General features: G+C 33.2%; 1 protein-coding gene across 2 annotated transcripts; it reads left to right on the top strand.

Moving 5' to 3' along the window:
* Window positions 1–15,124: 15,124 nt before the first annotated feature.
* On the top strand, window positions 15,125–27,349 carry LOC112706960 (serine/threonine-protein phosphatase BSL3). Of its 2 annotated transcripts, XM_025758498.3 has the most exons (22): window positions 15,125–16,487; window positions 18,564–18,624; window positions 18,731–18,809; window positions 18,917–18,996; window positions 19,076–19,170; window positions 19,281–19,380; window positions 19,956–20,025; window positions 20,887–20,988; window positions 21,079–21,160; window positions 21,953–22,132; window positions 22,831–23,098; window positions 23,179–23,413; window positions 23,539–23,709; window positions 24,175–24,413; window positions 25,162–25,246; window positions 25,339–25,437; window positions 25,523–25,722; window positions 25,804–25,879; window positions 26,165–26,300; window positions 26,380–26,519; window positions 26,682–26,745; window positions 26,828–27,349. In XM_025758498.3, exons 1-22 carry the CDS (start codon window positions 16,061–16,063, stop codon window positions 26,839–26,841), a joined length of 3,003 nt encoding a protein of 1,000 aa, XP_025614283.1. In that variant the 5' UTR covers window positions 15,125–16,060; the 3' UTR covers window positions 26,842–27,349. The 2 variants fall into 2 exon arrangements, with proteins under 2 accessions (XP_025614283.1, XP_025614282.1); XM_025758497.3 differs by having other exon boundaries at window positions 15,226–16,487; window positions 26,682–26,943.
* The last annotated feature ends 55 nt before the right edge of the window (window positions 27,350–27,404 follow it).

The raw sequence follows: 27,404 nt of genomic DNA, 5'->3' as shown, positions 1-27,404 counted from the left end.
TTAGTTGGGAGAATCATAGAATTTCTACACCATTACATTATACACATAATCATATAAGTACACGTACCGATCTAATGTATCCGAAAAAATATAGGCTGCAACAGCGGCTTGAGAATCGGTTAACATCATCGAAGCAGTAGGCTCAAATGCAATAAGTGTCCACCACTGCTCATAAAAAAAATAGTTTCAAGGTAACAATAAAAAAATAAAGAAAAAAATAAACGAAATAAGAAAAAAATTAAGTTTACCTTTGGTAGTACCGCTCCTACTCTAACATGTGGTTGTTCATTAGGTGGAGTTGTAGCTTCACGAGTAATATCCATGTGGAATAACTTCTTGGGTTGAATTGGCATGATACCAGTAAGATCACTAGTTTTTCCACTTTCCGAAGAATGCACAACTACAGTAGGATCCAACATCGAACTACTGTTTGTGGAAGTTTTCTGTTGCGCTATGATCAAATCAATTTTTTGGTGTAGAACATGAATGACCGATTCTAAATTTTCTATTCTTTTTGTTATATCGTTAAACATACTATTGAACTGCGTATTTTTTATTGGAGCCATCTTCTACTACTCACTCAGATAGTATTTTGTCTTGTACGGTACTATATAACCCCTTAAGATGAATATATAGTGAATTCGGTTATAAAAGATAAGATAAGATAAAAATAATACGAATTTTAAGATATTTTATTTTTATAATTTTTTTAAAAAAAGGTTATCTAATTAGAGTAAGAAGATAAGAAGTTAAGAATAATAAGATTACATAAAAAAATCTAATATTATCTTTTTCAAAAAGCTAATATTAGAATTAAAAAAATTATTATTAATTTAATACAAGAGTTTAGGCTGGGTAATTTATGCCGTGGAAACTATTTTAATTTTGGATATATTTTATTTTAATTTAAAGCATATTGACTAATTTTGATTTTTAATATTTAAATTTAAATTTTAAAAGAGAATTAATTGTGTGAAACATAATCTTATTCCTATATATAAACGCTCAAGCATAGAATACTATTAACTATCTCTACTAAAACTAAAATTACAATTTTATAGAGCAATGGAAGAAAAGGTAATAGACGATTACATTGGATCTTTTTCCATGGAAATTATTGAAAATTCTCCGTTGAAACAAATACTACATGCCATAGAGGTAATATATCCAACTCATGATAATATTGCAATGTTATTTATATATACCAATGCTAATTTTCAGTTTTATAATGTAGTCTTTATCCAAGAGAGTTGATGAGATGGAGAAGGCAATGTGGATGGCGAAGAAGTCACTTGATAAATTAACCGCCCTTTAATATAAAACTGATGAGAAGCATGAGAAATTCGACAATACGGACCCACATGAGATGAAGAATAAACCCTGTGATGATGTAACGAAGAAAAACTCTAGCCCGTCGGAAGTAAAGTCCAAAAATTGTGTGTTTACGGATTTATCCGACGAGAATAAGGAAGTTGAGATTTTGCACAATATGCCACCATCGTTCTACAAAGGCACGCAAACATGTCTGGATGGAGAAGAAAAATCGAAGCCAAAGTCAAGATTCGGTATTCAAAGAAATAGCAAAACTAATAAAACTGTGCAAGAACTTCCAAGTAAGTTTCTAAGGCAAAAGGACAAATTGGCAAGATTCAATAATCCACCATCTATCCAAAATATGGCAATTGCACGACCAGCTAAAATGCCAAAAATTGAGCACAAGGGTCAACTATCAAGTAAGATGGCGGAAACTAGAGTACGCAAAGGGCCTTTAACTTTCACCATAGACAAAGCACGGTTAACAACCGCTGCGAAACCAAAAAAGATGGCTTTCAAGAACACTTCTATCCCAAAGGTAATTGATTTATTTAAAAAAATTTAGTGACATAGTATTCACATACGTATATTGTGGATAACCTTTACGTTTTGTGCAGAACCTTAACTGTTCATTCAAACCACCACAAGACATGCGGTTGAGTGAGGATTTAGTCAACATGGCTATGTACATCTTTAATGCTGATATTGACATAGCGTGAGGATTTTTTTTCTTTTATTTTAAATTTTAATTTTCTCTGTGGCTAACGTGTTGGCTTTGTGTTAGTGAGGATTTGGTTCATATCCACGATACAATTGCAACTAGAGGAGATCTGTTTTGTCTCGTACCTGGCAAGCAAGTGTCTGAACTGGTAATAAAGCTGATGGCATTGAAGATAACATCAAATATTACCATGACCAAATTAAAAAATGTTTGGTCCCTTCCACCATCATTTGCGGTAAATCAAAATCTTGCTTTTTTTTCTTTTAACTAACTAAAATAAATAACCATTGTCCTCAAACATTCCTAGGATGACATGTCGTTACATATGGAGGATCATGACCTACTGGAAAAATATGCCCATTATATGCCACCAACCCGAGACCTTCAATTCGTACGTTGAAGATAATTATTGGAGTAATTTTATTATACTAAAAAGTACTCAAACTATGACTAATACATTTTACATCCTATTTGTGATACAGATATATGTCCCAATCAAGGAGAATGATCACTGGTATCTGATGGTAATGAGCATTCCTGACAAAATACTTTATCACTTAGACTCTCACTGTAAGGTTGAAGATGATGAACCACGCAAGCATCATATTAGAAATATAGTAAGTACTCCTATTATAGAAACAAAGTTAATAGTATCATTACTTCAACAAGTAAAGCACACTAAGTGGCTCTTTCTGAAATAATATCATCAGAGAAGTACGCAAAATGTGGTATACAAGACATAGTGAGTTTCGAGGGTTGGGAAGTCGGTAATGCAATAGGTATTCCTAGGTGCACAAATAGGTAATTATTCAAATTGTTGGTTATTTAATTTAATATATATATTGTGTTTTCGACTTCCTTATGTTGTATTGCATGATACGTTTTCACACAGCAATGATTCAGCTGTATGGGTTATGCAATGGATGGATGTGCAACAAGAATTCACTCCTGTGATCCCTCCAAAGGTAACTTTTAACATAAACAGTTTCGCTTTTTAATTACACTAATACATATGTTAACGTTTGGTAAAATAAATTACAGCTGCACGAGGAAATGAGTAGAATGTATTTAGCATTGGATTTTGTCACCGGAGATTGGAATAAGATACGGGCAGATGTTAACGAGAGGTTTCAATTATGGTGGATTATGATACACCCATAGCATATTTACTTAAATTGGGAAGAATTATTTATGTCTTCTTGTTAGACTTACTAAAATAGACGAATTTATTTATTAAAACTTTTTTATTCCTATTGTTTTGTATCGCATTTTCGTTATCCTACTAAGAACATATAATTCTGAATAAAACTCAGAATCATTAGTGCTATTTACCTCATTTTTGTTCAGTTTTTCTATGATGAGCTCTTCTTCATAAAATAAAAAAATAAAGTGTATAATATATATTTCCAACTAAAACAACATAAGTACTTGAGTTATTGAGATTTAATTAATAATGATTCGTTCACTAATCATGCTCATTATTTTCTTATATGGTTCTTACTTTCTGATGACCTAATTATAAAATTAAAGTAGTGTAAGAATTCTATTTTAGTAAATTATATAAGATCCTAATTAAAAGTACTCAATTTTTTCAAATATTACACTTGAAAATTAAATTTTACAAATATTATATTATATTACACCAAGATAAATTATTATGAAACCATAAAGTATTATATAATAGAAAAATATTATATAATATTATAAAAACATAATATCTATTATTAATTTCATTAAATATATCAAGTATATATACATATATATTTGATTTAACCAAAATATAATATGAAAATATTTAACCAAAATACGGAAGTAAGAATTTTTATTGACCAATTATATTTTATTGATTTCTGTTGTTCCCACTAACAAAATCGGTTAAAATTTATTTTCAATAATGAGAACATGAAAATATTTGACCAAAGAAAAAATATATATATAACAATTTTAATATGCACGACTTCATATACACGACTCCACAAAGAAATTTTAATCTCCATTATTCTTCCTAAATTCTAGGTGGGGTTCTTTTGGCAATTATGTATATATGACTTCTGTTCTAACTAAGTACTTCAGAAAACTGAATAGCCTTTGAGTGCGACAAATACACGTGTTTTTACATTAAAATACAATTCATATTCAAAACAAGTTAAAAAAATAATCAATTAGACAAGCAAAGTTAACGATCACGAACAAATGAAGAATTTCTACTCATTAATCCTTTCATAGTTTTCAATAGAACGGTAGCAACTAAACCAAAATTGTTGAGCGAGTTCCAATCCTTTTTCCCCTTTGAGGGAAGGAAAACTGAACTAAAAATGAACTGTTTTAACGACACAAAAAGAAGGAAAACAATACAGAACGATCACATGATAAAAATGAAAATCCTCCATCTTTGAGCTCCAGAACTGAAACTCTGAAGCCTTTGCTAGTCCTTCTTCCTCTAGCACGCGCAAATTTCCATCCTTTTGAACGAACATAGGGCTTGGTGTGACTATAGGGCACACCAGGTGCTGGTCCAAAGTACTTGACAGCCTCTCGTCCATTCTTATGGCCTCTAAGAAGAACCTGAAACAATATCACAAATATAATTTCATTACTTGTTATACTCTGCAAACATTTTTCCTTCCTTCATAGAGAACTAGTTGATTTGAGAAGAAATCATTAATTAAATATAAACTAAATATTTTCAAAAAATAAAAAGAAGTTTCAAATCATAATTTCCTTATATTTTGAAACCTTAACAATGCACCTAGCAAAACATGTAGAACAGAAGTGCTAGTTATATTTTCTGTTCCCTCTACAGCTATCCTAGCAGGAATGCAGAACACAGACTAGGGCCCTAATTAACTGGGATGAAAATTGCTGGAGACAAATAATACGTTATTATATAAATAGAAAATACAGTGGTTTGAGGGGGGTGAAAATGTAAAGATCGTTCAGGAAATAATCAAATTATGTGCCAAGTACAAGAAACTCTGGACTCCAAATATCACCAATCATCAAATCGACAAAAAGGTAGGTGAGGAAACCAGGGGCCAAAAAAGTAGTATTCATCAAATCGACAACCATATCACTATGACATTTTCAAAATGCATACGAACATAAATAGCTAGATTACAAATAAATATTCACCACATTTCCTTGAGAATAATCCGGCACCTTTATGCTCCATAGCAAAGAATCTAGCATAATATAGGCTGCATAGCAAGTATATTGCAGTAAAATAAAGGTTAAACTCCAAGTCTTCTAACTTTGGTCCCTAATCTTGATATCTAATATCAGAAGAAGAAAAGCCAAGCAGGACTTCAAACTTTGGTTCATAATAGTAAATAGCAAAATTCTAACATGTAAGAAACATAATATTTAAATAGATCAATGTGACAAAGAACACAACAAATACCAAACCCAAATAGAATAAAAATTAAAGAATACAAGAAACTTAACCCACTAACTATACCTTATTACAGCACTTCATTGCTACTGTACGAAGCATTCTCATCATATACCTACAATATCAGCAATATAATATCGTTAGTACTAGCTGATAAGCAGCAATTAAAACTTAGTCATACCTCATTGGTAAAAATACTTACCAATGAGTCATCTTCAATGTTCATGTGATCATCCGAGTCATTATCAAATGTGTCATTTCTCCGGCCTTCTGACTGTGAGATGCCACGACGAACACGACAAGTTGTTCGATTGTGGCCCTCCATGCCACACTGTCCACATCGATGTTTTCTTTTATTGGACTGTGAAGCCCCCCCTTTTGTCCTACATTTTCTTGGGTCCCTTGGCATGCTATGTCCGAGATCATTGGTTGCAAGCCCAGCTCCAGAATTATCCACTTGCACACCATTTCTTACACTATCTGCATCATTGACCAACTCTTTTTGTGCAGCATCTTCCTCCTTAAATTGTTTCAACAAATTCATAGCCATTTCCCGTGTAAAGATAAATCTCTCGTTATCTCGACAAGCAAAGTTGGCTAGTTGTCTAAACCAATCCATCAAACAACCGTATTGACTTAGCATCAAAGAATCCCAATGAAGCCCTCGAGCATTTTGGAAACTAACTTTGGCAGTCTTGGTCCACCGAGGCAAGACTAATGACCTTGGCAACTCCTCTATATCTTCATGCACCAAGACGCAAATTATGTGTTCACAAGGTATGCCAAATGATTCCATTCTCATACATGAACAATTGAATTCCATCTCAATGTCACAACAGAATACACGCCACATCTCATTTGGCATTCGGTCTAAAGCGACAGAGTAAATCACATAAGAGCCAGTTTGCCTCATATTTATTACCTTCATTGATGCAACCCGTACAAGGATTGGTTGGAACATATGAAATATTGATAGGGTGTAAACATTGGTAGCACTCCTCTCTAACTGTTGAAAACAGGTTTGCAAACTGGGTCTCCCATTCACAGAGGCGAGGTCAGCCTGGACCTCTTTCCACCTTATATGGTCGACACAACGATTAAAGTGTTGAATGAACTCAACCAGATTGTACCTTGAGTTGACATACTTTGCAATGATCGAGTTTAATCCCTCGCACCGAGAAGTTGTCCGGAAACCAGCAAAAAACTTCCCTCTTATATGTGCAGTTGCCCATGAATGTCTCTTTTTATACATATCTAGGACCCAATTCTTGTTTTCGACACCAAATCTCTCAACCATTTCAAACCACTTTTGACGAAATACATCAATTTCATAGTCGCCTAGCATACACTTTTTAAACATGGAGGTAAACTGGGGCTTGCCAATGTTACTTGTTGCATTGCGAATCAGATGCCATGCACATAATCTATGATGTGCATTAGGAAACTCTTTCTCAATGGCGAACTTCATTGATAAATCACCATCCGTGATCACCGAAACAGGTGCTTTCCCATTCATTGCCACTTTCAGTTGTTGTAGCAACCACCTATATGTGTCTTTTTCCTCATCGCAAATTAAAGCAGCAGCAAAGATAATTGTTTGATTGTGATGATTGACACCAGAAAATACCACCAGTGGACACATATATTTATTCCTCTTATAGGTAGCATCAAAAGCCAGCACATCGCCAAATAATGAGTAGTCTGCCCTACTGAGACCATCACACCAGAATAAATTGCGCAAAGTACCATCGGCATCCATGTGATGATTAAAATAGAGAGAAGGGTCATTTGTTGCTTGATCTTCTAGATACTTCAAAGCTGCATATACATCACCGGGTAATTGGCGCCTCTGCTTTGCTATTTTATTGTACATGTCCCTTTGCGTGAAAGAGAGATACTCGTAGCCACCTGCCTGATTTGCTAATGCCCGATATATCTGCCCAACACTAATCCCACCCTTTTTCATGTGAACCATGTGGCCAATATCAGCCTCGGACATGAATCTATGCCCAGGGAGCAATCCAGTCAACCGAGGATCCAGAAGCAGATGATTGTGTTCATCAGAAAAATAGGAAATAAACCAACGACCACTAGGTGCATCTACACGAATCTCCATCATTGCACTGCAACCACACCTTGTCTCGGGTGTAGGTTTTCTCTTAAGGTTTTCAATGCCGTAATTATTTTGCAGTCTAAATCCCTCACGATGACATACAAAATTCTTCAACTTAAGTGCGCCCGCACGACTCTTCCTACTCCTGTTCTTCCAAGCACTAAAGCCTCTTGTCCTTGCATATCTATTGTAGAACTCAAATGCAATGTCGATATCAGAAAAGTGAAAATGACATACATCTTCATCCCTGATGTTCCAAAATTCAATCATCCCAATGTCTTCAAGTGAGTCAATGTTATACCCTTCATCGAAGCCGTGATAATCGAACATTGGTTCCACACTTGTGTCGTCCTCATCCATATAATCCACGTCAACTTCTTCATATTTTTCTTCCTCCTGCTCATACTGATCATATGATGTATGCTCGCTATTAACCCCTTCATGAGAAAATTCTTGACCCATAACTTCCTAAACACCAATACACAATTCATAATCTTTTAAAATTGAAATCAATCCAGTAGTGTCAATCTTAGGAATCATGGAAGTGGACACGGATTTCATTTATTGTATTAGGGGGAAATGAAGGAGCGTGAATCCAAAATCTAATAGTGAAACTATAAGAGTAAAAACAGAAAGACAAGAACAGTTGGCAATGCCAGCTATGCATGCGATGGGTGCAAGGGGAATAAAATATTAAAGAGTATATATCCTATCTATCAATCTATCCTCCAGTTTGCCATAGTGACGAAGAAGATCAACCATGCATGTGTAGTGTTGAATAGTTGGATTGATACCATAATCCCTCATCATCATATCATAAAATGCTTGCCCTTCATTGAGCAGAAGCCCACGGCTGCAAGCTGCTAGAACACCAACAAAGGTTATAAGATCCGGCCGAGCCTCTTTCCTCATTACCTCAAAGAGTTCCAAGGCTTCCTTGGCAAGACCATGCATTGCATAACCAGTGATAATTGCATTCCAAGACATAACTCTTTCCTCCCTAAGCATCTCGAACAAGGCACGAGCGATTCTCACAGAACCACATTTTGCATACATATCTATCAGAGCAGTCTTAACCTTCTCTAACCACGAATCAGGACGTTCCAGAGAAACAAGTTCAGAGGACCATTTTAAGTTTTCAAACTTGTATCATGTCATTAAGATACAAGGTCAGAGGTCCATTTTGTGACACTTGATTTTCCGTATAAAAAAAAATTAACATGATTTAACAATATATATATATATATATATATATATATATATATATATATATATATATATATATATATATATATATATATATATATATATATATATATATATATATGCTTACAAGTTACAAGAGCATAAGAAAAACACCTACTTGTAACATAGGATGGTGGTGAAGTCACAAGATATGGAAGCTGTGATTTGTTTAAGAACTAATAACCAGAGCACAAATGAACTAGATATGTCACATATATGATATACAATAAATCAAGTGTTACTTCATCCTAACCTTTTGATGTTATCAAATAGTGATCCGCTAGAGTGAAGACTCAAAGAATTCAGATGAAGTATGATTGGTCCTGACTCATCAAGCAAGCAAGGAGAGAGAATATTATTCATCATGACTATACAATTATGTATATTATTCTACTAGTAAAATTGTTTAATTTAATTGAATAATAATAATAATAATGTAAAACCTTGTTACACTTTATTATAACAATGAAACTCTTAATTTATTTGTTTACTCTTTTCCTTTTGAATATATTTTGGGGTCACAGGAGAGAGAATACAAGGATGCCCTTGAAGCTTTCAATGAGAAAACAGGGAAAAGACTCAACTAGTTACAAAATTGATGGAGGTTAGAACTTCTATTTATATTTTCTACTATTGTAAAAAGGAATGAATATTTGTCACTAAGTAAAAGAAAACAGGATAATTTTCTACATATAATTTGATATAACTAAGTAACTTACATTCTCATTTTTTTTCTTTTTCTTTTTGGCCATACCAAATATAAGCATGCAAAGGGAGAAACAGATTATACCCAAAGAACGAGCAAACAAAAAAGTAATAGAAATATGTTCACCTCAGCGGTGAAAATTAGCATCCATGTCCTCCCAGGGGATTCATTGCCAACCAGGATTTCAAGAAAGCCAGAAGGATCAATTTTTGCTTTCTCAATGACAGAAAGTGCAGACAGAACCTTCTCTGCTGCTACTTTTCTCGTCTTAGATGCATCTTTTAGTACTTTTACACTTTCCTCTACTTCCTAAGCAAACATGAAAAGAAATAAATAAAGCATATCAAACTCATCATGGCCATTAAAATAGAAAATAAAAATACTTTGATATTGTTTTCCGGCTCAAACAGATGCATTATTCCATTTCTCTTCTTATGCGGTCTTCAAATATTTATTATCATTATTAGTTAATAATTATCATTGTTAGCCACTGAAATTCGTGACACAAAAAAGAAAAAAACAGCAGCCTCTAATAGCAATACCATAGAGTAACCCACTTGAAACATAAGACGGTGGTAACCCACTTGAAAATTCATCAAAAAATTTCACAGGAATACCATAGAGTAAAATCACATATCAACATAAAAATAAATATACTGGTCAACTGTGAATTGAAAAGGCATAATGATTAACTAACCTCCAAGCGTTTAGGCAGAGTCCTGCGCGGCAGCGGCAGAAGCAGGGAGCGGCGGCAGACGCAGAGATGAAACCTAAACGAACAGGAAGCAACATCAAACACGCGAAAACAAAATGAAATTGAGAATAGTACGGTGAATGTGAGAGCTCACTGAGTGATGCGGCAAGAGAATTTTGCGTCCGGGCTATTGCAGCGAACTGAGATTGGAGGGCATAGCGATAGGGTTTGGTGAGAAAGGGGAGGGCAGAGTTAGGTTTTCCAATCTTTAAACCCTAGCAGATCTCTCTTCTCTTTTGAATCTGAAACTAAAAGAAAAAGGGAAAAATTGTAAATATCAAAAGTTAAAGGGATTCAAATTTAATTAGTCAATTTTCCAAAAAAAAAGGGGTACATTTTGTAATTATTTTTATGATGGTTAATGATTAACCTACAATTTTGTAGGAGCATAGAATCCATGGCCCATAAAATGTATGATAAGAGATTATATTTTATACTTTTAAATAAAAAATTGAAAGAATTCAATATCAAATAAAGAACTATTTCATAATACTAAAATAGCAAAAAATAATAAATATGTACCAATTAAAAAAATCACTAATTAAGAGGATTCATTTCCCATTAATTCTAATGACCTAGCAATTAGTATATATAATTCTAGGATATTTATTATTAGAAGTTGATTTTAGATATTGAAGAAAATACGTAACTCATCATCTAATAATCTATTTTTCACTTCCAAATAATTTAGGTTTTTGTAAATAACAATTTTCTTTATTTTTATATGAGATGATAACATTAACACTTGATATAATAACTTTTTTTTTGTGACAATAAGTTTAAGTTATTATATAATTAAATTAAATGATATAGTTAAACGAGTTTATAGTTTAAGATAATATTTTTACATGGTCAACAAAAATTAATTTTTGCTTGATATAGACAAATTTTTTAATTAATTTTTTTCTTTTGTGATGCATGAAAATTTATTACTATATGAGTACATGTACAATTGATCAATGGTAATATTAGAGTAGAAAAAAAAAGAAAAATAGCCTAAATTTCTTTATTTAATATTATTAATTATAACGATAATTAATAAATATTAAATAAGATAAGTTTAAATTTTTTTGATTTATTTATTTTTGTTTCTCCAATATTATTGTATATGTAATAAGGCAGTGTATTAAATAGAGATAGATACATATATACATATTCATAAATTTTGAAGAAAAGGAAAATATTTTAGTATAATTAGAAAAATATCTAACATCTTCAATTCAATGTTCTCGTTGAAAAGGGAAAAAAAAAAGAAATATAAAAAAATGTGTATAACAATATGCTTCATTTGAGATGAAATGTTATTTGTTATAAAATTATTATCACTGATGCACATAAAGGAAATATAATCTATTGTCATTATTGGAGTTGACTAATAATAAGAGAATAACGTATATCACACACACAGTTTTTTTTAAGTTAGAAACTAGAAAACTATTATAATAATAATAATAATAATAATAATAATAATAATAATATGATATAATAATTATATGATAATGGTATCAGTTATTAATAACCAATTTATATTTCTCTAAATAAATTTATTTTAAAAAAATATCTTTATTATAATTATATTACAATATTATAATTAGTATTTAATAAATAATACATAATTATACTAATTTAAGAAAATATATTTATTATAATTATATAAAATTAATATTTAAGACATTATTAAACTAATTATCACTCGAAAATATTTTTAATTATTTTAATTATATTAATTTTCATTATATTGATACGATTCTAATTCTTATTTGTTATACAATAATTTTATTAATGGCAAGTTGTTACCGATAATCCATTTATGTTGACAATAATAATAATAATAATAATAATAATAATAATAATAACAATAATAATAATATGAAGTTGGTCCCGGTTACTCTATTCACGATAAAAAATAATAATTTTAATCATGATATGATATGATAAAATCATATAATTTTAAGAAAACAAATATACGATGTATAACTAACGTAAATAATAAAAAATTACCTTAATAATAACTAATTTGTATATTTGATTTTTTTTAATAAAGTCTATATATAGAGTTTTTTTTGGTACATGAGTCTAGATATGAGAGTTAACTCATTTTCTTTAAATTTATTATTCTTTGTTTACTATTTTATAGAAATGGAGCACATAATCAGATTGAATTCCCTCAATTTAAGTTCAGTTTTTCTAATTTCGTGTCAAATTCGAATATGCAATTTCAACGATTGGTAAAATAATTTAAGTTTTTTGTTATTAAAGTAACTTTATAACATATTGTGATTTTTTTCAGAAATTACTGGCCTTATTTTGCATCAATGCAATGCCATTGACGGAATAAGGGTCAGTTTAGTTTCTCGGTGTGGCAATTCTATATCTTGCCATATTGTATGGATAGAGCTTATTTAACAAGAGGATGGTTTAAATTTACACGAATTTTAAATGTCCAAACTTATGATGTTCAAGTTGGTTGTTATTACAAGAATTACTCTAATCTATACGTATCTAAGGACTAGAATAGATTAAATATTTTTTAAGTAATTTAGTTCTAATATTAGTATTTGATTAAATTTATTTTATATTAATTTAAATTTAAATTGTTGTTTCAATTTATATATTACGACTATTTTTATTGGATATGTTATTTTTAAATGTTTTAATATAAGATTTTTTTTCTAATATTTAAGTTTTTTTTCTTGAATATATGTATTACTTTTTTTTTTTTGTATTTCAGATTAGTAATGCAATTCTTAATAAAAGTGTACTTAAAACAAAAAAAATTTAAAATATCACTATTTAAAAGAAAAATAAAATGTACGTGAAAGAAAACAAAACGAAAAATTAAAATTGCTCAATTAAAAAAAATTGTATATAATTTGTGTATAAATAAGGCTGAAATTAGAGGCTATATATGGATATAAAACATACAAATTTATTGTATGCATTGTGAAATATATATATATATATATATATATATATATATAATTATAACAAAAAAAATATTTAATATATATGATGTAAATATTTTTATGTATAATTAATATATATATATAAATAAATATTTAGAATTATTTAACAAAACTAATATATACGTATACATAAATAAAGAAATTACTGTAATTTATGAAGATTACACATAAATTTTTTTTTTAAATAAATTTATTCTAATTATATTACAATTAGTTCATGAATAATATATAATTATATTATTTTAAGAAAATATTTTTATTATAATTATATTAAATCAATATTCAATATATTATTACACTAATTATCAATCATCAATGTTTTTATTCATTCTAATTATATTAATTGATATTGTTCTAATTCTCATTCATGTGCAATAATTTTATTAATAAATAAGTTCTTAAGAATTGTGAACTATAATTTAAGAATTGTGAACAACAAAGTATATCAATGAAGTAGTCAGATAAGTTGTGATGTTGATGGTTTGATGAACTAGAAGTGATTAAGAGAGGGAGAAAAATAAGTTCTTTTTATTGTTGAAGAAAATGTAGAATCTCCTTTTGAAAATATTTGTTGAGTTATTACACCTTATATATTATGTACTTTTTATGTACTCTCACTAAAAAATAATTACAATGGCAAGTCTATTATTAATAAAAAAATAATATAGATAACATTATTAAAATTTATTATTATCAATTTAAAAGATTGACAAATTCTAGGTGCTAATGGATAATGTATTCTTATTGTACATTTATAGTTTGAGAATATTAGAATTATCATAACAATCCGTATTATTTTATTTTTCTTATAAACAATTTTATAATTACATTAATCATATAATTTTGTATACTAGCATATATATAGTATTGTTTCAAGTATATTTTGCAGGCATCAAAGGATAGTTGAAAATGGATCAAGTGTAATCTCTCACCCTTAATTATATAAGTGTGACCAAAAATAAATATGAGAGAGAATAATAAAAGGTTAGATTTAACACTGGACACCATCCAATTTTTTTTTCACTAGAGAGGATTCACTTCTCTCTATTAGAATTCTTTAATAATTTGTTGTTTATTTTCAGCTGATTTTAATATGTTCTTACACCTATAATAATTTATTAATGGATTTAAATATTATTAGATTATTTATGATCACATTCAGTATATATGTCTAATTTATTAAAAAAAGTATTACTTTTTTATTAATTAAATTATTATAATTTAAATTAATTTTAACAAAATAATTTAAAATTATAATTTTAATTTTATCATGTGCGTGACACAAATAATTACACTTATTTTATATACGTTGGAGAGATGATTAAAAAGGTTGATGTTTATGCAATATATATCAATCAAAATCTTTTATATTGACCTCAAATTATGTTTTATTATACAAACAAACATAATATTTCCTTTTTAGAGAATGAGCGTGAAAAAAAACTTATTTAGCTTGATATCAAATTGCCATGTTTTGCATTTTTATATTTCTGGCTGATTTTATTAAGTTACGCTTTATGTTAGCTTGCTTTGTGAAAAATACTAATGTATCAGAAAAGTAGATAATATAGTCTTCTGCTTCTCGTAAATTAATTTGTTATTGAAAAATTAAAAACAAAAGAAAAACATAAAATATTTTAAATCATAATTTTTAAATTTTAAATTTAAATTCTAAAATTTAAATATAAATAATTAGCCAAAAAGTTAATTAATGTTGAGAAAAAAAATTGAATCGCATTATTCAAACAAATAATATGAAACATAATACATAAAAAAGATTAAAAGTTACTTAATTTACAAAGGAGATATAAAACTTTTTATTTAATAAAAAAGGTTTAGAGTGAATTATTTTTATGCTAATCCTAGGCAAAATTAGTAAATCCATATAAAATTAGTCAAACTCCTGTAAAATTTAAAAGAGAGTGTAATGCGCGTGCTTTTTCACTCTGCTGTATATGCTAGCTATCGCTGCGCTGTTAAACCCTTCTATTAAAAGGCAAACCTCCTTGCAATTAGGAACATTCCACCACCATTAACAAACACCGGATTTCGCTGAATCCTCTCCGTTCTCCGCCGCCACTGCCGCCGCATTCATCCCCATACACTTCTTACCCTAGCCGGTTGATCCCGGTCCCCCCGTTTTCTTTTTCAACGAGGAAAATAAACGAAACACTGTAGACCGCACCAACAAACAAAATATTAAAAAAGGAAAAAAACAGCAAAGCTTTTTTTTTTCTTAAAAAAATAAATCCAGACACTACAGAGAGAAAGAGAGAAGGGGACAGCACAGACAAAGCGATTGGATTTTTATAATTTAATTTCTTTATCGTTTGTTATTTGTTTAGCTATTTACATAAAATAACTTTTTTTAAAATAATTTTATTTTTAATATTTGGGGCTTTTGGGTTGAGTTTTTGTTGTGGCTTTGAGATCGTCTCCGTTTCCCGTTTCGTTGCCTCTTCGACCGCTTCTTTTCTTTTCTTTCTCTGGGTTTCAACTTTCAACACAGAAGAGAGAGAAACACAAGCGAGAAGAGAGAGAGAGAGGGGAAAAAAACCTAAAGGACTTTCCTCCGAGCTGCTTACTATTCTCCGAACGCGTTTCGTTTCTTCCGTCTTCCGATTGAAGAATCGAGGATCTGAGCTCAACCCTTCCTTTGTTTCAATTCGTCAACATTGAGTTCGTTCCTTTTAAGTTGTGTAGTTCCTAGCGTTTGTTATTGAAAGGAGCGAGTTCGTTCGAAGCCTTTGGATTCCGAGGAATGAATCCAAATGTTGGCTAGGAATTCGATTTTGCTGGAATTCTAGCCTCCGATCTTGACGGAATTGCTCGAATCTTAGGGTTGAAGTAATGGATGTTGATTCCTCGATGGTGCAGGAGGCCGATCACGCTCCATCCGCCGGTGCTGCTGCTCCGGCGCCGGCTGCGGGAGAGGTAGAGCAGCTGGCCGAGTCACCGTCTTCAGGCAGTGGATCTCCGGCGGCGGCTCAGCTGCCTGTGCAACAGCAGCAGCAGGCGCCTGCTCAGGTGCAGCAGAGTCCGGTGATAGGGCCGAGGCTGGCGCCAACTTATTCGGCGATGAACGCGATTATTGAGAAGAAGGAGGACGGGCCAGGTCCGCGGTGCGGCCACACATTGACGGCGGTGGCAGCCGTCGGAGAGGAGGGAGCTCCTGGGTACATTGGTCCCAGGCTGATATTGTTCGGTGGTGCCACTGCTCTTGAAGGCAATTCTGCGGCTTCAGGGACTCCGTCGTCTGCTGGAAATGCTGGAATACGTATGTGCTTCATTATCTTATTTAATTTTACCTTGCATTTGTTACCATTAGTTGTTATATCATGGCTGAGTATTTTGAATTTTTCATGGTTCGTGTGTTTTAAAGTTGAATTGCATTTTGAATTTGGATTCACACACGAGCTTTTGTTTCTTTGTCAATGTCTACTTGTCTAGTTATTAATTCTTAGGGATGTTTGAACGAAAAATCCCTCTTTACATAGTTGTTTCAAGACATGGAAAATGCATACATGGGAAGGAATGAGTGATTATTCAGACTTACTCTATGTCGTAGTCTGGGTGCTAATGATATAAATTCTTCCGTCATTGAAACTTGTGTTTTCATAAACCTGCTTTTATTGATTGCAGAGGCTCCACAATGATTCATTTGGTTGGGTGGAATAATATTAGAATAGAATTGAATGTAGTGGAGATGGCATGTTATTTACGATCATTCCTTTGTTGGATGGTTTAACTTGCAAAAACAGCAGTAATATTCCACTCGTAGGGTTTACATGCTTGCATTCAAACAACATCATAGAGCTCTATTCAAACTCTAAACTTGAATGATTTCATTTAGATTATAGCCTTCTTAATCTTTCTGTGGTCTTCACCCAATTTAATTAGACTACTTTCCATTTGGTTCACTTTTTAAGTTTGTCTCATGTTTTTCCATACATGATCAAACGACTTTGGATGACTTCCTGCCATTATTCTCATTAAGTGCTACTGTAACCTCTTCCTCATCTTAAGATAAAGAACTCACATACGCACACAGACTTGTGTGTATGATGCATTTAAATGAAATGAATTTATTATTTTTCATGAGAACCCTTTATTTTTTGACGCAGTTAATTGATAGTTAGAACTTCATTAAGAACCTTCCAGGATAACTTCCTTTCATTGGTTTTCTATCCTTCACTCAATATAATGCATCTTAAAAATGGGCGTGGTGATTTGTTTATGTTATTTCTCATTCGTGCCACATCATTATGTTTCGATCCGTTCACCCAAATGAGCTTGTTAAGACTAAAGAGTCATCTCTCCTAACTACTTAAGCTCTTTTAGATGAAGCTCTTTTATGCAAATTGCTCTGTTTTTGAAGCATAGATAATACATAAGCACAGTAAACTTTGTCATAGGGGTTCGGCTATATTTTTATGTTGGTTGCCGAAGACCTAACACAACCCTCCTCCTTTATCCGGGCTTGGGACCGGCTATGTACCGCAAGTGTATCATAGGCGGAGTTAAGCACAGTAAACTTTATGCTAAAATTTAATTTAAATTTGAAGAATGGCAGTATCGGTAGACATGGTATCGGACACAACAACATACATATTCATTAACTGTTGGATTCTTGATCACTTTGTCATGAAAGCATTTTTTAACCATGCCTACAGCATTCTCTCTGAAAAGCCTATCTAAGGTAGAGGCTCAAGAATGTGAAAAGGAGGTTGGAGCCTTTCCCATTTTGCATATAAATATTGAGTGGCATCTTTGGTTCAGTCATGTGGAAACCTTGTGAACCCAAATTGTTTTACTTAGTTAGAATGTTATATTTCAATTCGTGTTCTGAAGAGTATTTGTTTCAACTGTTATTGATCACACATTGCATTTTTTGGAGAATACAGTGAGTTTCTGTTTTGAATTATTTCCATGCCCTATTATAATAATTCCAATCATCATGCTTTTGGTAGCCATTTTAAGCCTGAAATGGTTTTTGTTTTTAATATTTAGATCTAGGTAATCCAAGTTGGATTTTCCATATTCATGATTCATGGTGCATAATAATGGCAGTAACAAGACGCTGAAAACTTTATTTGGTGCAAACATTATTGGTTATTTTGGCAATACCTTAATATGCTATTATCTATTCATCTTTCTGTGAGCAATGCCACAAAATGAACTCTGATTAATTTGGATTCACATCTTTTTTCCCCCCTCCACCTTCGTAGAAAGACTTTGATATTAACTAGCTTGAAGGGAGTTTTTTCTTGAACATGTCTTGTAGCTTTAAAAACTTAGTGATAAATGTTTATGCTTGGAATCTATCATGACTAGTATATTATCTGCTCTGCAGGTTTAGCTGGTGCCACTGCCGATGTCCACTGTTATGATGTCATGACTAATAAATGGTCTAGGTAAGCTTAGAACTAGGTCATTATTTCCTGCCTACTTTAAGACTTGAATAATGCATTTATAGCCTTTCGCACTTGGCTTTAGTGCTCATAAAGCAATATGCTGCAGGATAACTCCCTATGGAGAGCCTCCAACTCCAAGGGCTGCACATGTGGCAACTGCTGTAGGGACCATGGTGGTTATTCAGGTATCATGGAGGGGGCATCTCTTAAGTTCTCATAATATTGGTGGATTTGATTTCCTTTCTGTAAATGTTGATGCTCAATTCTTTTGAATTATTGCATTGTTACCCAGGGTGGCATCGGTCCTGCTGGTTTGTCAGCAGAGGATCTTCATGTTCTTGATCTCACTCAGCAAATGCCCCGGTGGCATAGGTTAGACTTGCAACCTGTTTTCCCCCTTGATGTTTCCAATGATATTTAACTAATCTAGTAGGTTCTGAATTATTTGTAGAGTATCTGTTCAAGGCCCTGGACCAGGGTCACGCTATGGACATGTAATGGCTTTGGTGGGGCAGAGGTATCTTATGGCTATTGGAGGAAATGATGGTAACTGGTCAAATGCCTAGCCCTTTTCCATTGTGTGCGTTGTTTGGTTGTTTTATTTTATTTTTATTTATTTATTGGACGTTGCACTTAGTTTGGCCTTTGCTTCCCAGGAAAGAGACCTTTGGCTGATGTTTGGGCCTTGGACACAGCTGCCAAGCCTTATGAATGGCGCAAGTTGGAGCCAGAAGGAGAGGGTCCACCTCCATGCATGTATACTTCTATCTGAATTTTTCTTTTCTAGATTGATATTTTCACGTACTATGTACGTTTTAGTTTTAAATTCTTATGAAGAGGTGATATGTTTATTTTTTAGCCTTTTAGGTGTTAGATTAGGTTTTGAAGATTGTCACTCAAATCATTCATTTACCAAACTATTCAGTGGTTACATTAGATATTTAATTTCAGTTTTACTTTATGTGAGAATTTTAATTGGTAATACTTATGCCAAGTTAATTTAGTTGCTAACTACATTTAATGTTTCCATTTTTCAAACTGTTTTCGTATCCAAGGAAAAGTTCTTGGATTGTGTTTCTTGTTCTTTTACTCTTGCTTTTCTTAAATTCCTTTTAAATAAAATTAGGCTGTAGTTCTAGAAAGCCAAAGAAAATCATTCTCTTAATTTAGTTACCTTTTCCATTTGTAGCAATAATTTTCATTGGTTTGCTGCTTTTTTTAATTTAAATTATATAGACCTGCCTTCCTTCTATTTGTGAATTTTGGCTATCTTATAGTGAAACTTATCAATGTGGAAAGGAGTTGTTATTTAATAATTTGTTTGTGAGTAGGTATGCAACTGCAAGTGCACGCTCTGATGGACTGCTTCTGCTTTGTGGAGGGAGAGATGCCAATAGTGTTGTGAGTTATTATTTATTCTGTTTATTTGTTTTACTTCCAAGCTTTCAATTTGTTCCTTATACAATTCTCTCATTTGGCACTCATACACTATTGTATCTTTTTGTCTACGGCTTGTGCATGTCCATATGATGGTCGTGCAGAGTTTAAGTGTCTTTGCTGGATTGTTTTTAGAAAAGAAGTATTATTAAAAAGGAGAGAATTTAGTATAGGGGGAGTGTAAGGTATTAGCAAGAGCTGAAAAAAGTAAAACAAAACAGAATATTTCCAGAAACAAGTAGTGCCAACCCAACCGCTTTGCAATTTAGAGAGTGCTACCTAAGAACATAACTCTATCCCAAACAAATTTGGCGCAGGGAGACGCTCTTAAGGACACGTGTGGTCCACTCCCATAAAATGCACCTGAAGATGGCAACCATTGCACATTCCCATGGAGTTCTTTTCAGTCTCTTTTTACCCCAAGCCAGAAAACAAACTCAACAGAACTGTTCTATATAAGAAACATGTGACCCAGTGCCTAAAGATATTCTAGGGTTTGTGAAATGTAACATGAGCCTTACAATGCAGAAGCATGTTACGGTCCAAACAAAGTACACCACAGGAGAAGCTTTAAGCTTACAGTGGTATTGTCCTACGTGCAAGGACATGGGTATAAGTACCTATTCCTCTATATGTGTGGGTGTGTGGTACATTTTTTCTGACTATTAGAAAATAAATACATGAGGATATATTATGTAAATATGAAAATAATTCTAATGGGATTCTTGTTATTATCATTATTATTATTTAAATTTTAATGTGATTATTGTGAAATGTTTCCTCCTAAGCTTTAGTGAAATTTTCTTCTTACCACTTATGTTGCAGCCATTGGCAAGTGCATATGGACTTGCTAAGCATAGAGATGGTCGATGGGAATGGGCAATTGCCCCTGGTGTTTCACCATCACCAAGATATCAGCATGCTGCGGTTGGTTCAGTTTCTTTCATTTTATTTTAATTCTTGTAGCTGATTTTATAAGTATTCAAGAATCATAATTTGTTTAATTTAATGATTTAGGTATTTGTTAATGCAAGGCTCCATGTGTCTGGTGGGGCTCTTGGTGGAGGAAGGATGGTAGAAGACTCATCAAGTGTAGCAGGTACTTGGTTTGGCTCCATGGTGCTGGCTTCCTAAATCTCTTCCCCCCACCTATGTCTATTGCATGTAATACAAAAACGTATTATTGATCTTTGTGCTCTAGTTCTATTCCCCCTCCAAAAGAACACTTGTTTATACAAGTTGTTCCCAATTCTGTTTTAGGAAATAGTATACTTTATACTCTAAATGTTTAGGATTAGTTTCAATTTCACCCCTAAGTTTTATTTCGTTTTAATTTTACACCAAAAATTTATTTTAATTTCAGTTTTACCCCCTTTTTTCCCCTAATTTGCTTAAAATCTATGACACCCCACCTAGTGGGATAAGACTTTGTTGTTGCTTAAAATCTATTAACAAAAATTGTAAATATACCATCATGAACTTTCCCTCTTCTCCACTGGTGTTGTGGTGCATGGTGGCAGCAGCTGCAACGGCAACGTTGAGTTTCAGAGTGGGAAGAGTTGATGAAAAAGGGCAAAACTGGGAAAAACAATTTTGACTAATCTTTAACTGTTAAAAATCGAATGGAAGGGTAAAATTGAAACTATAAGAAATGGTTTGTGTAAAATTGAAACGAAATAAAACTTATGGGTAAAATTGAAAGCAACTCTAAACATTGAGGGTATAAAGTATACTTTTCCCTTATTATTATATTATTATTCTTTTTTTTTTTTTGGAAATTAAGGAGCAAAGTACTTGTGTTTCCCCCTTAAAACTCCTTGTTGGTGCTATAAGTGCAATTATATTTGTCTATGGCTATTTTCTGTTTTTTTATTCATTTGCATTTTTGCAGTACTTGACACTGCTGCTGGTGTTTGGTGTGATACAAAATCTGTTGTCACTAGTCCAAGAACTGGTAGATACAGTGCTGATGCAGCCGGAGGAGATGCTGCAGTTGAGTTGACTCGGCGTTGTAGGCATGCAGCTGCTGCTGTTGGTGACCTAATTTTTATTTATGGTGGTTTACGAGGGGGTAAGTTTAAACATTAAATGGATTCATATAGCTTTCAGATTACTAGTTTATACAACCTGAGTACTGCTTGAAAATTGAAATCCTTTCTTGATGTTTTTGGGTTACAAGTTCTATCCACCTAGTAATGTTGGTTGATTATTTTAAAAAGAGCTCTTTATGGGTTGACTTGAGGCAGTCAAACACTTGAATCCTGCCTGTGATTTCTGCATTGAATTATAGAACTCTGCAAATAATCTATTAACTTGATGCGTATCATCTATTGAGACATAAAAACTGGGCTATAAAAGGACTCAATTAGTATGGTAGCCACGGCCTCTGATGCTGTTGAAGGCAACAATCATAGGGAATTCCAATGAATTAAGTTGCTCAATGGTTTCTTGTCAGATAAAATCTATGTAGTTAATTATTTATTACAACATTTTTCAATGTAACTTAAACAAGATTTCTTTCCATTTTCTTTATGAATAACCAAAATATGTTTCCATTTTAATCAAGATCTCACCTTTTTTTTGTAATTGCTATTCTCCGTGATAATTGCCTGTCAATGTTTGTTCACGCTCCAAGCTGAGATGTCTGGTCTTGTCTGGAACATTTTTAGTTTATGGTTGATTCTTTTAATATTCATTTTGGCATGTGGTTATCTTAACCAATTCATAACTCAGTGAGATGGACTGGAATGTTTTGGGATTGTGCTGCAGGAGTATTGCTAGATGACCTACTTGTTGCCGTAGATCTTGCTGCTTCAGAAACAACTACTGCCGCTTCACATGCAGCAGCAGCGGCTGCATCTAATGTACAAGCAGGCCACTTACCTGGAAAATATGGATTTGATGAGAGGACGAGGCAAACAATGTCTGAAGCTGCTGCTGATGGTTCAGTTGTATTAGGAAATCCAGTCGCTCCCCCAATGAATGGAGATATGTATACAGATATCAGCACCGAAAATGCCATGCTTCAGGGTTCTCGGTGAGAGTTTTTGTTATCCTTGGGAAAAGTGTTTAATTATACATCTTTGGCCTCATTAATCTGATGAACTTTGTTAACAGGCGAACAAGCAAGGGAGTTGAGTATCTGGTCGAAGCATCAGCTGCAGAAGCTGAAGCTATCAGTGCTGCACTGGCTGCAGCCAAGGCACGGCAAGAGAATGGTGAAGTTGAATTGCCTGACAGAGACGGTGGAGCTGATGCTACCCCAAGTGGGAAACAGTCTTCCTTTATCAAACCTGATTCTGCAGGGTCAAATATCATTGCTTCTGGCGGTGTCCGGCTGCATCATAGAGCTGTGAGTGATACATCTTTTGTTGTCAAAGAAAACTATGCTATAAGTTCTTATAAAATTTTATCAACAAAAGAGTTCTTATAAAAATTATAAGTGCAATTTCTTATTCTAAGTTGAATGTTTTCAAGGTGGTTGTTGCTGCGGAGACCGGTGGAGCATTAGGTGGTATGGTTAGACAGCTTTCAATTGATCAATTTGAAAATGAGGGCAGGCGAGTCAGTTATGGAACTCCAGAAAATGCAACTGCTGCTAGAAAATTATTAGACAGACAGATGTCTATCAATAGTGTGCCAAAAAAGGTACAGGTTCTTCTTACTACTAGTTATCAAGCGTGCAAAAATAATAATTATAATTCATATGATAACATTACCAAAATAGTTTGTTTCTATTTAGAATTCATAAAAAGTTCTCTCTCTAATATATATGTAGTGCACATATATGATGATATTAAGTAACATGGACGTTGAAATTCTGTGGATTTATCTGTCAACTGTTGTGGACCTAACTTCTAACTGTTGTAACCATGAACAGTAGACCAGTTAATCAGGTCTAGAACATCAGATAGGTCTTTTTTATTGACCTTCCTTTCATTTCCTAGCTTACTCCATCTTGTATCACATCTCTTGATCTAATTGTGTTGTGTTGAACTGTGGTTTATGTTTACATCTACTTGTTGCCTTCTTGTTATATATGTTATGTTGTATTTCAAAGTCTGTTGCGTCATGTTATATTCAAATTTGTTTCTTATATATGTTATATTGTAGGTCATAGCACACCTCTTAAAGCCTCGTGGATGGAAACCACCAGTTCGCCGGCAGTTTTTCTTAGATTGCAATGAAATTGCTGATCTTTGTGACAGTGCCGAGCGGATCTTTTCTAGTGAACCAAGTGTATTACGGCTTAAGGCTCCAATTAAAATATTTGGTGATTTACATGGGCAGTTTGGGGATCTCATGCGGCTTTTTGATGAATATGGTTCACCATCAACTGCTGGTGACATAGCGTAAGTTCGATTGTGCCATCAATGTTTGTATTTGTAAATAAGGATATTGCTATGTGTTCTTACTTCTGTGCATGTTGATGGTTGTTGTATCTTGGTTTAAGCAATTGGTCAATAGGTTACTTTTAAGAGTATTTAACATGGTTGTTGATATACAATATGTGAAAACCACAACCTATTTTTGAAAATAATAATAATAATGATAGTGACACAAGTCTACTAGAGGCTTTATTGAAGACAATTAGTGGTATACAGCAAACACAAGGCAAATGTGTAATACCTGAAAGGAGCTGTTCATCCAAAGAAATCTATTTAGAGAGGGAAGAATCATGCTCCATCAAGTAGATCAACAATTTACGTAAGTTGCACATTGCCAAAAGAGTTTCGCTATTCCTTTTCCCATTATCAGTTAAGATAGTCAACAAGAAATTATCCAAAAACCCAGGGCACCTCCTGCACTTTGTTAAATTCCTAAACCAAGAATTTCATAAAAAAATCGCTGCAAAATAATGTGACAACAAATGGCTTGTACTTCACCCAAGGTAAAGGTTCATTGTTGTTTCAGTCATAGATTTAGTATGAATAAAAGGTGTCAGAAGAACTGTTACCGCATTAGTATAATATACTTCGTGTTTTACCTCTTTCTTTTCTGATTTCTATCCAATCCCAAAAACCTTAACTTGGCTATTATACATTTCGTGATTTAGGCATTCAATATTTTCTGTTGCTAATTTGCATAAATGACTATCAGATATATCGATTATCTATTCCTAGGAGATTATGTTGATCGGGGACAACACAGTTTGGAAACTATATGCCTCCTCCTTGCTTTGAAGGTACTTTGATGCTTGATGGCTTAATGTTGTCTTACTGTGTTATTATCAAGATTGATGCCTCAGATTTTTGCATTGTGATGTTAATATTACAGGTTGAATATCCCAAAAATGTACATCTAATTCGTGGAAACCATGAAGCTGCAGATATTAATGCTCTTTTTGGCTTCCGAATTGAGTGCATTGAAAGGATGGTAAGGAATTTTAAGTGCCAAGCTTTTCCTCCCTAATTTATCTATGGTATTGGCACATCAATCAATGGTGTTAGTTGCTTATCAGGGTGAGAGAGATGGAATTTGGACATGGCATCGGGTGAACCGTCTGTTTAATTGGCTGCCTCTGGCGGCTTTAATTGAGAAAAAGATTATTTGCATGCATGGTGGCATTGGTCGTTCAATAAATCACGTTGAGCAGATTGAGAACATTCAACGTCCAATTCCAATGGAAGCAGGGTCAATTGTGCTGATGGATCTATTGTGGTTAGTTCATTTGTGTGCTATTGTATGAGACAATTTACTGGGTGTCCTTTTGGATGATAAGAGCATGAAATGTTTCTCTAGGTCTGATCCTACAGAGAATGATAGTGTGGAAGGACTACGGCCAAATGCAAGAGGTCCTGGATTGGTTACTTTTGGGGTGAGTACTTATTATCTTCCAAATGATTGATTTTTCTTTTCTTTCTTTTTTTTTTCAATTCTATATGGCCTTTTGGTAGTTCAAAAGGTTTTAGATGATCACTATGGTAATCATTTACTTAAAAAAATTACTTTTTTGCATGAGAAGTTGATAAATCTAAAATGCTTATGAACATTGCTTCATTATTCTAGAAACTTTAAAGTAATTTAAGGATATTTATGCTTTTCTGATCAATCATCACATACCTGTGTTATTATGCTCATGTAAATGGTGTTTGGCCTGCAGCCTGATCGTGTCATAGAATTTTGCAATAACAATGATCTTCAGCTGATTGTCCGTGCACATGAATGTGTCATGGATGGGTTTGAACGTTTCGCCCAAGGACATCTGATCACGCTTTTCTCAGCTACAAATTATTGTGGTATATATTGCTGACTTCTAAATTACTGTTTGCTCTCTATATATTTGCTTCTGATTTTGGCACGTCCTTGTTTCTTTAGGCACTGCAAACAATGCTGGGGCAATATTAGTTTTGGGTAGGGACCTTGTTGTGGTTCCTAAATTAATTCATCCATTACCACCAGCGATGTCTTCACCGGAGACATCACCTGAGAGGCATATTGAAGATACATGGATGCAGGTACTCCAATAATTGTTCTCAATTGAATTGCGGTGCTCTGTAATTTAACGTACTGCACCTATCAAATATACATGAAGGCGGCTAGATGAATTTCTTACTGTGGTCAATTTCTTACATGGTATAATGGTGATTAAAGTAATATTTCTATATGTTATTGTATAGGAATTGAATGCCAACAGACCACCGACGCCAACTAGAGGCCGTCCCCAAGTAACAAATGACCGAGGTTCGCTCGCTTGGATATAGTGATCATTAAAAATGTCCTTATTATTTGTGCCTTACCGGTTCGTGCTATCGCCTTGTTTTAGTGCTCTGTACATAGCATGATGCGATTTACGGGAGGCCCTGGGCTTTTGGTCTTCATCCCTGCAGCAGAAAGCTTGGCTTTCCTGGGTTTGGTTCTCACTGCGTAATCAGCAAACCTTCGAGAAGATAAAAAGGTAATGTGCAAGGTTGGTAGCCGCTTCTAGGTTTGCTTTGACAAAAGCTAGAAGCTGCATTCTGGGTTCACCCACCCCGTGTAAATTGAGCATAGGTACTAGTAAAAAAAAGGTCATGGTTTGTCAAAGATGGCTATTTTTGTCATTAATTCTTCAATATTTTTTGCTATGGCTCCTTGGTTCCCTTTCTTTCTTAATCAAGAGTACAAGAGGGTTTTATGTGGTGAGATATATAAAATCAGAAACCTTTGTCGGATGTCCCATGTATCATAGGTGTTGCTTTGTGTAATTTTTATCCTTAATCTGTACAATTAATTTTTGTGTGAATCTACATTCTCTGGTAGGGAATATCGCAAATTCGATAATAGATTTCGCAGTCTTAGGATTCAAGAAGCTTACGTGGTTCTTTTATTGTCTTTTTCTCTTCTCTTCCGGAGCCTAGGAT

The sequence above is a fragment of the Arachis hypogaea genome, chromosome 8 (genome assembly GCF_003086295.3).
Source record: "Arachis hypogaea cultivar Tifrunner chromosome 8, arahy.Tifrunner.gnm2.J5K5, whole genome shotgun sequence".
Classification (NCBI taxonomy): domain Eukaryota; kingdom Viridiplantae; phylum Streptophyta; class Magnoliopsida; order Fabales; family Fabaceae; genus Arachis; species Arachis hypogaea.
Note: the sequence above shows the minus strand (reverse complement) of the source record. Positions and strands in the feature narration are given on the sequence as shown.

What these genes read in the sequence shown, in the direction of transcription:
- LOC112706960 (XM_025758497.3), top strand. Translation starts at nt 16,061, where the DNA reads ATGGATGTTGATTCCTCGATGGTGCAGGAGGCCGATCACGCTCCATCC. An exon ending in TGCTGGAAATGCTGGAATAC is followed by an intron (nt 16,488 to 18,563) that starts GTATGTGCTTCA and finishes TCTGCTCTGCAG; the next exon opens with GTTTAGCTGGTGCCACTGCC. An exon ending in GCCTCCTCCTTGCTTTGAAG is followed by an intron (nt 25,247 to 25,338) that starts GTACTTTGATGC and finishes TTAATATTACAG; the next exon opens with GTTGAATATCCCAAAAATGT.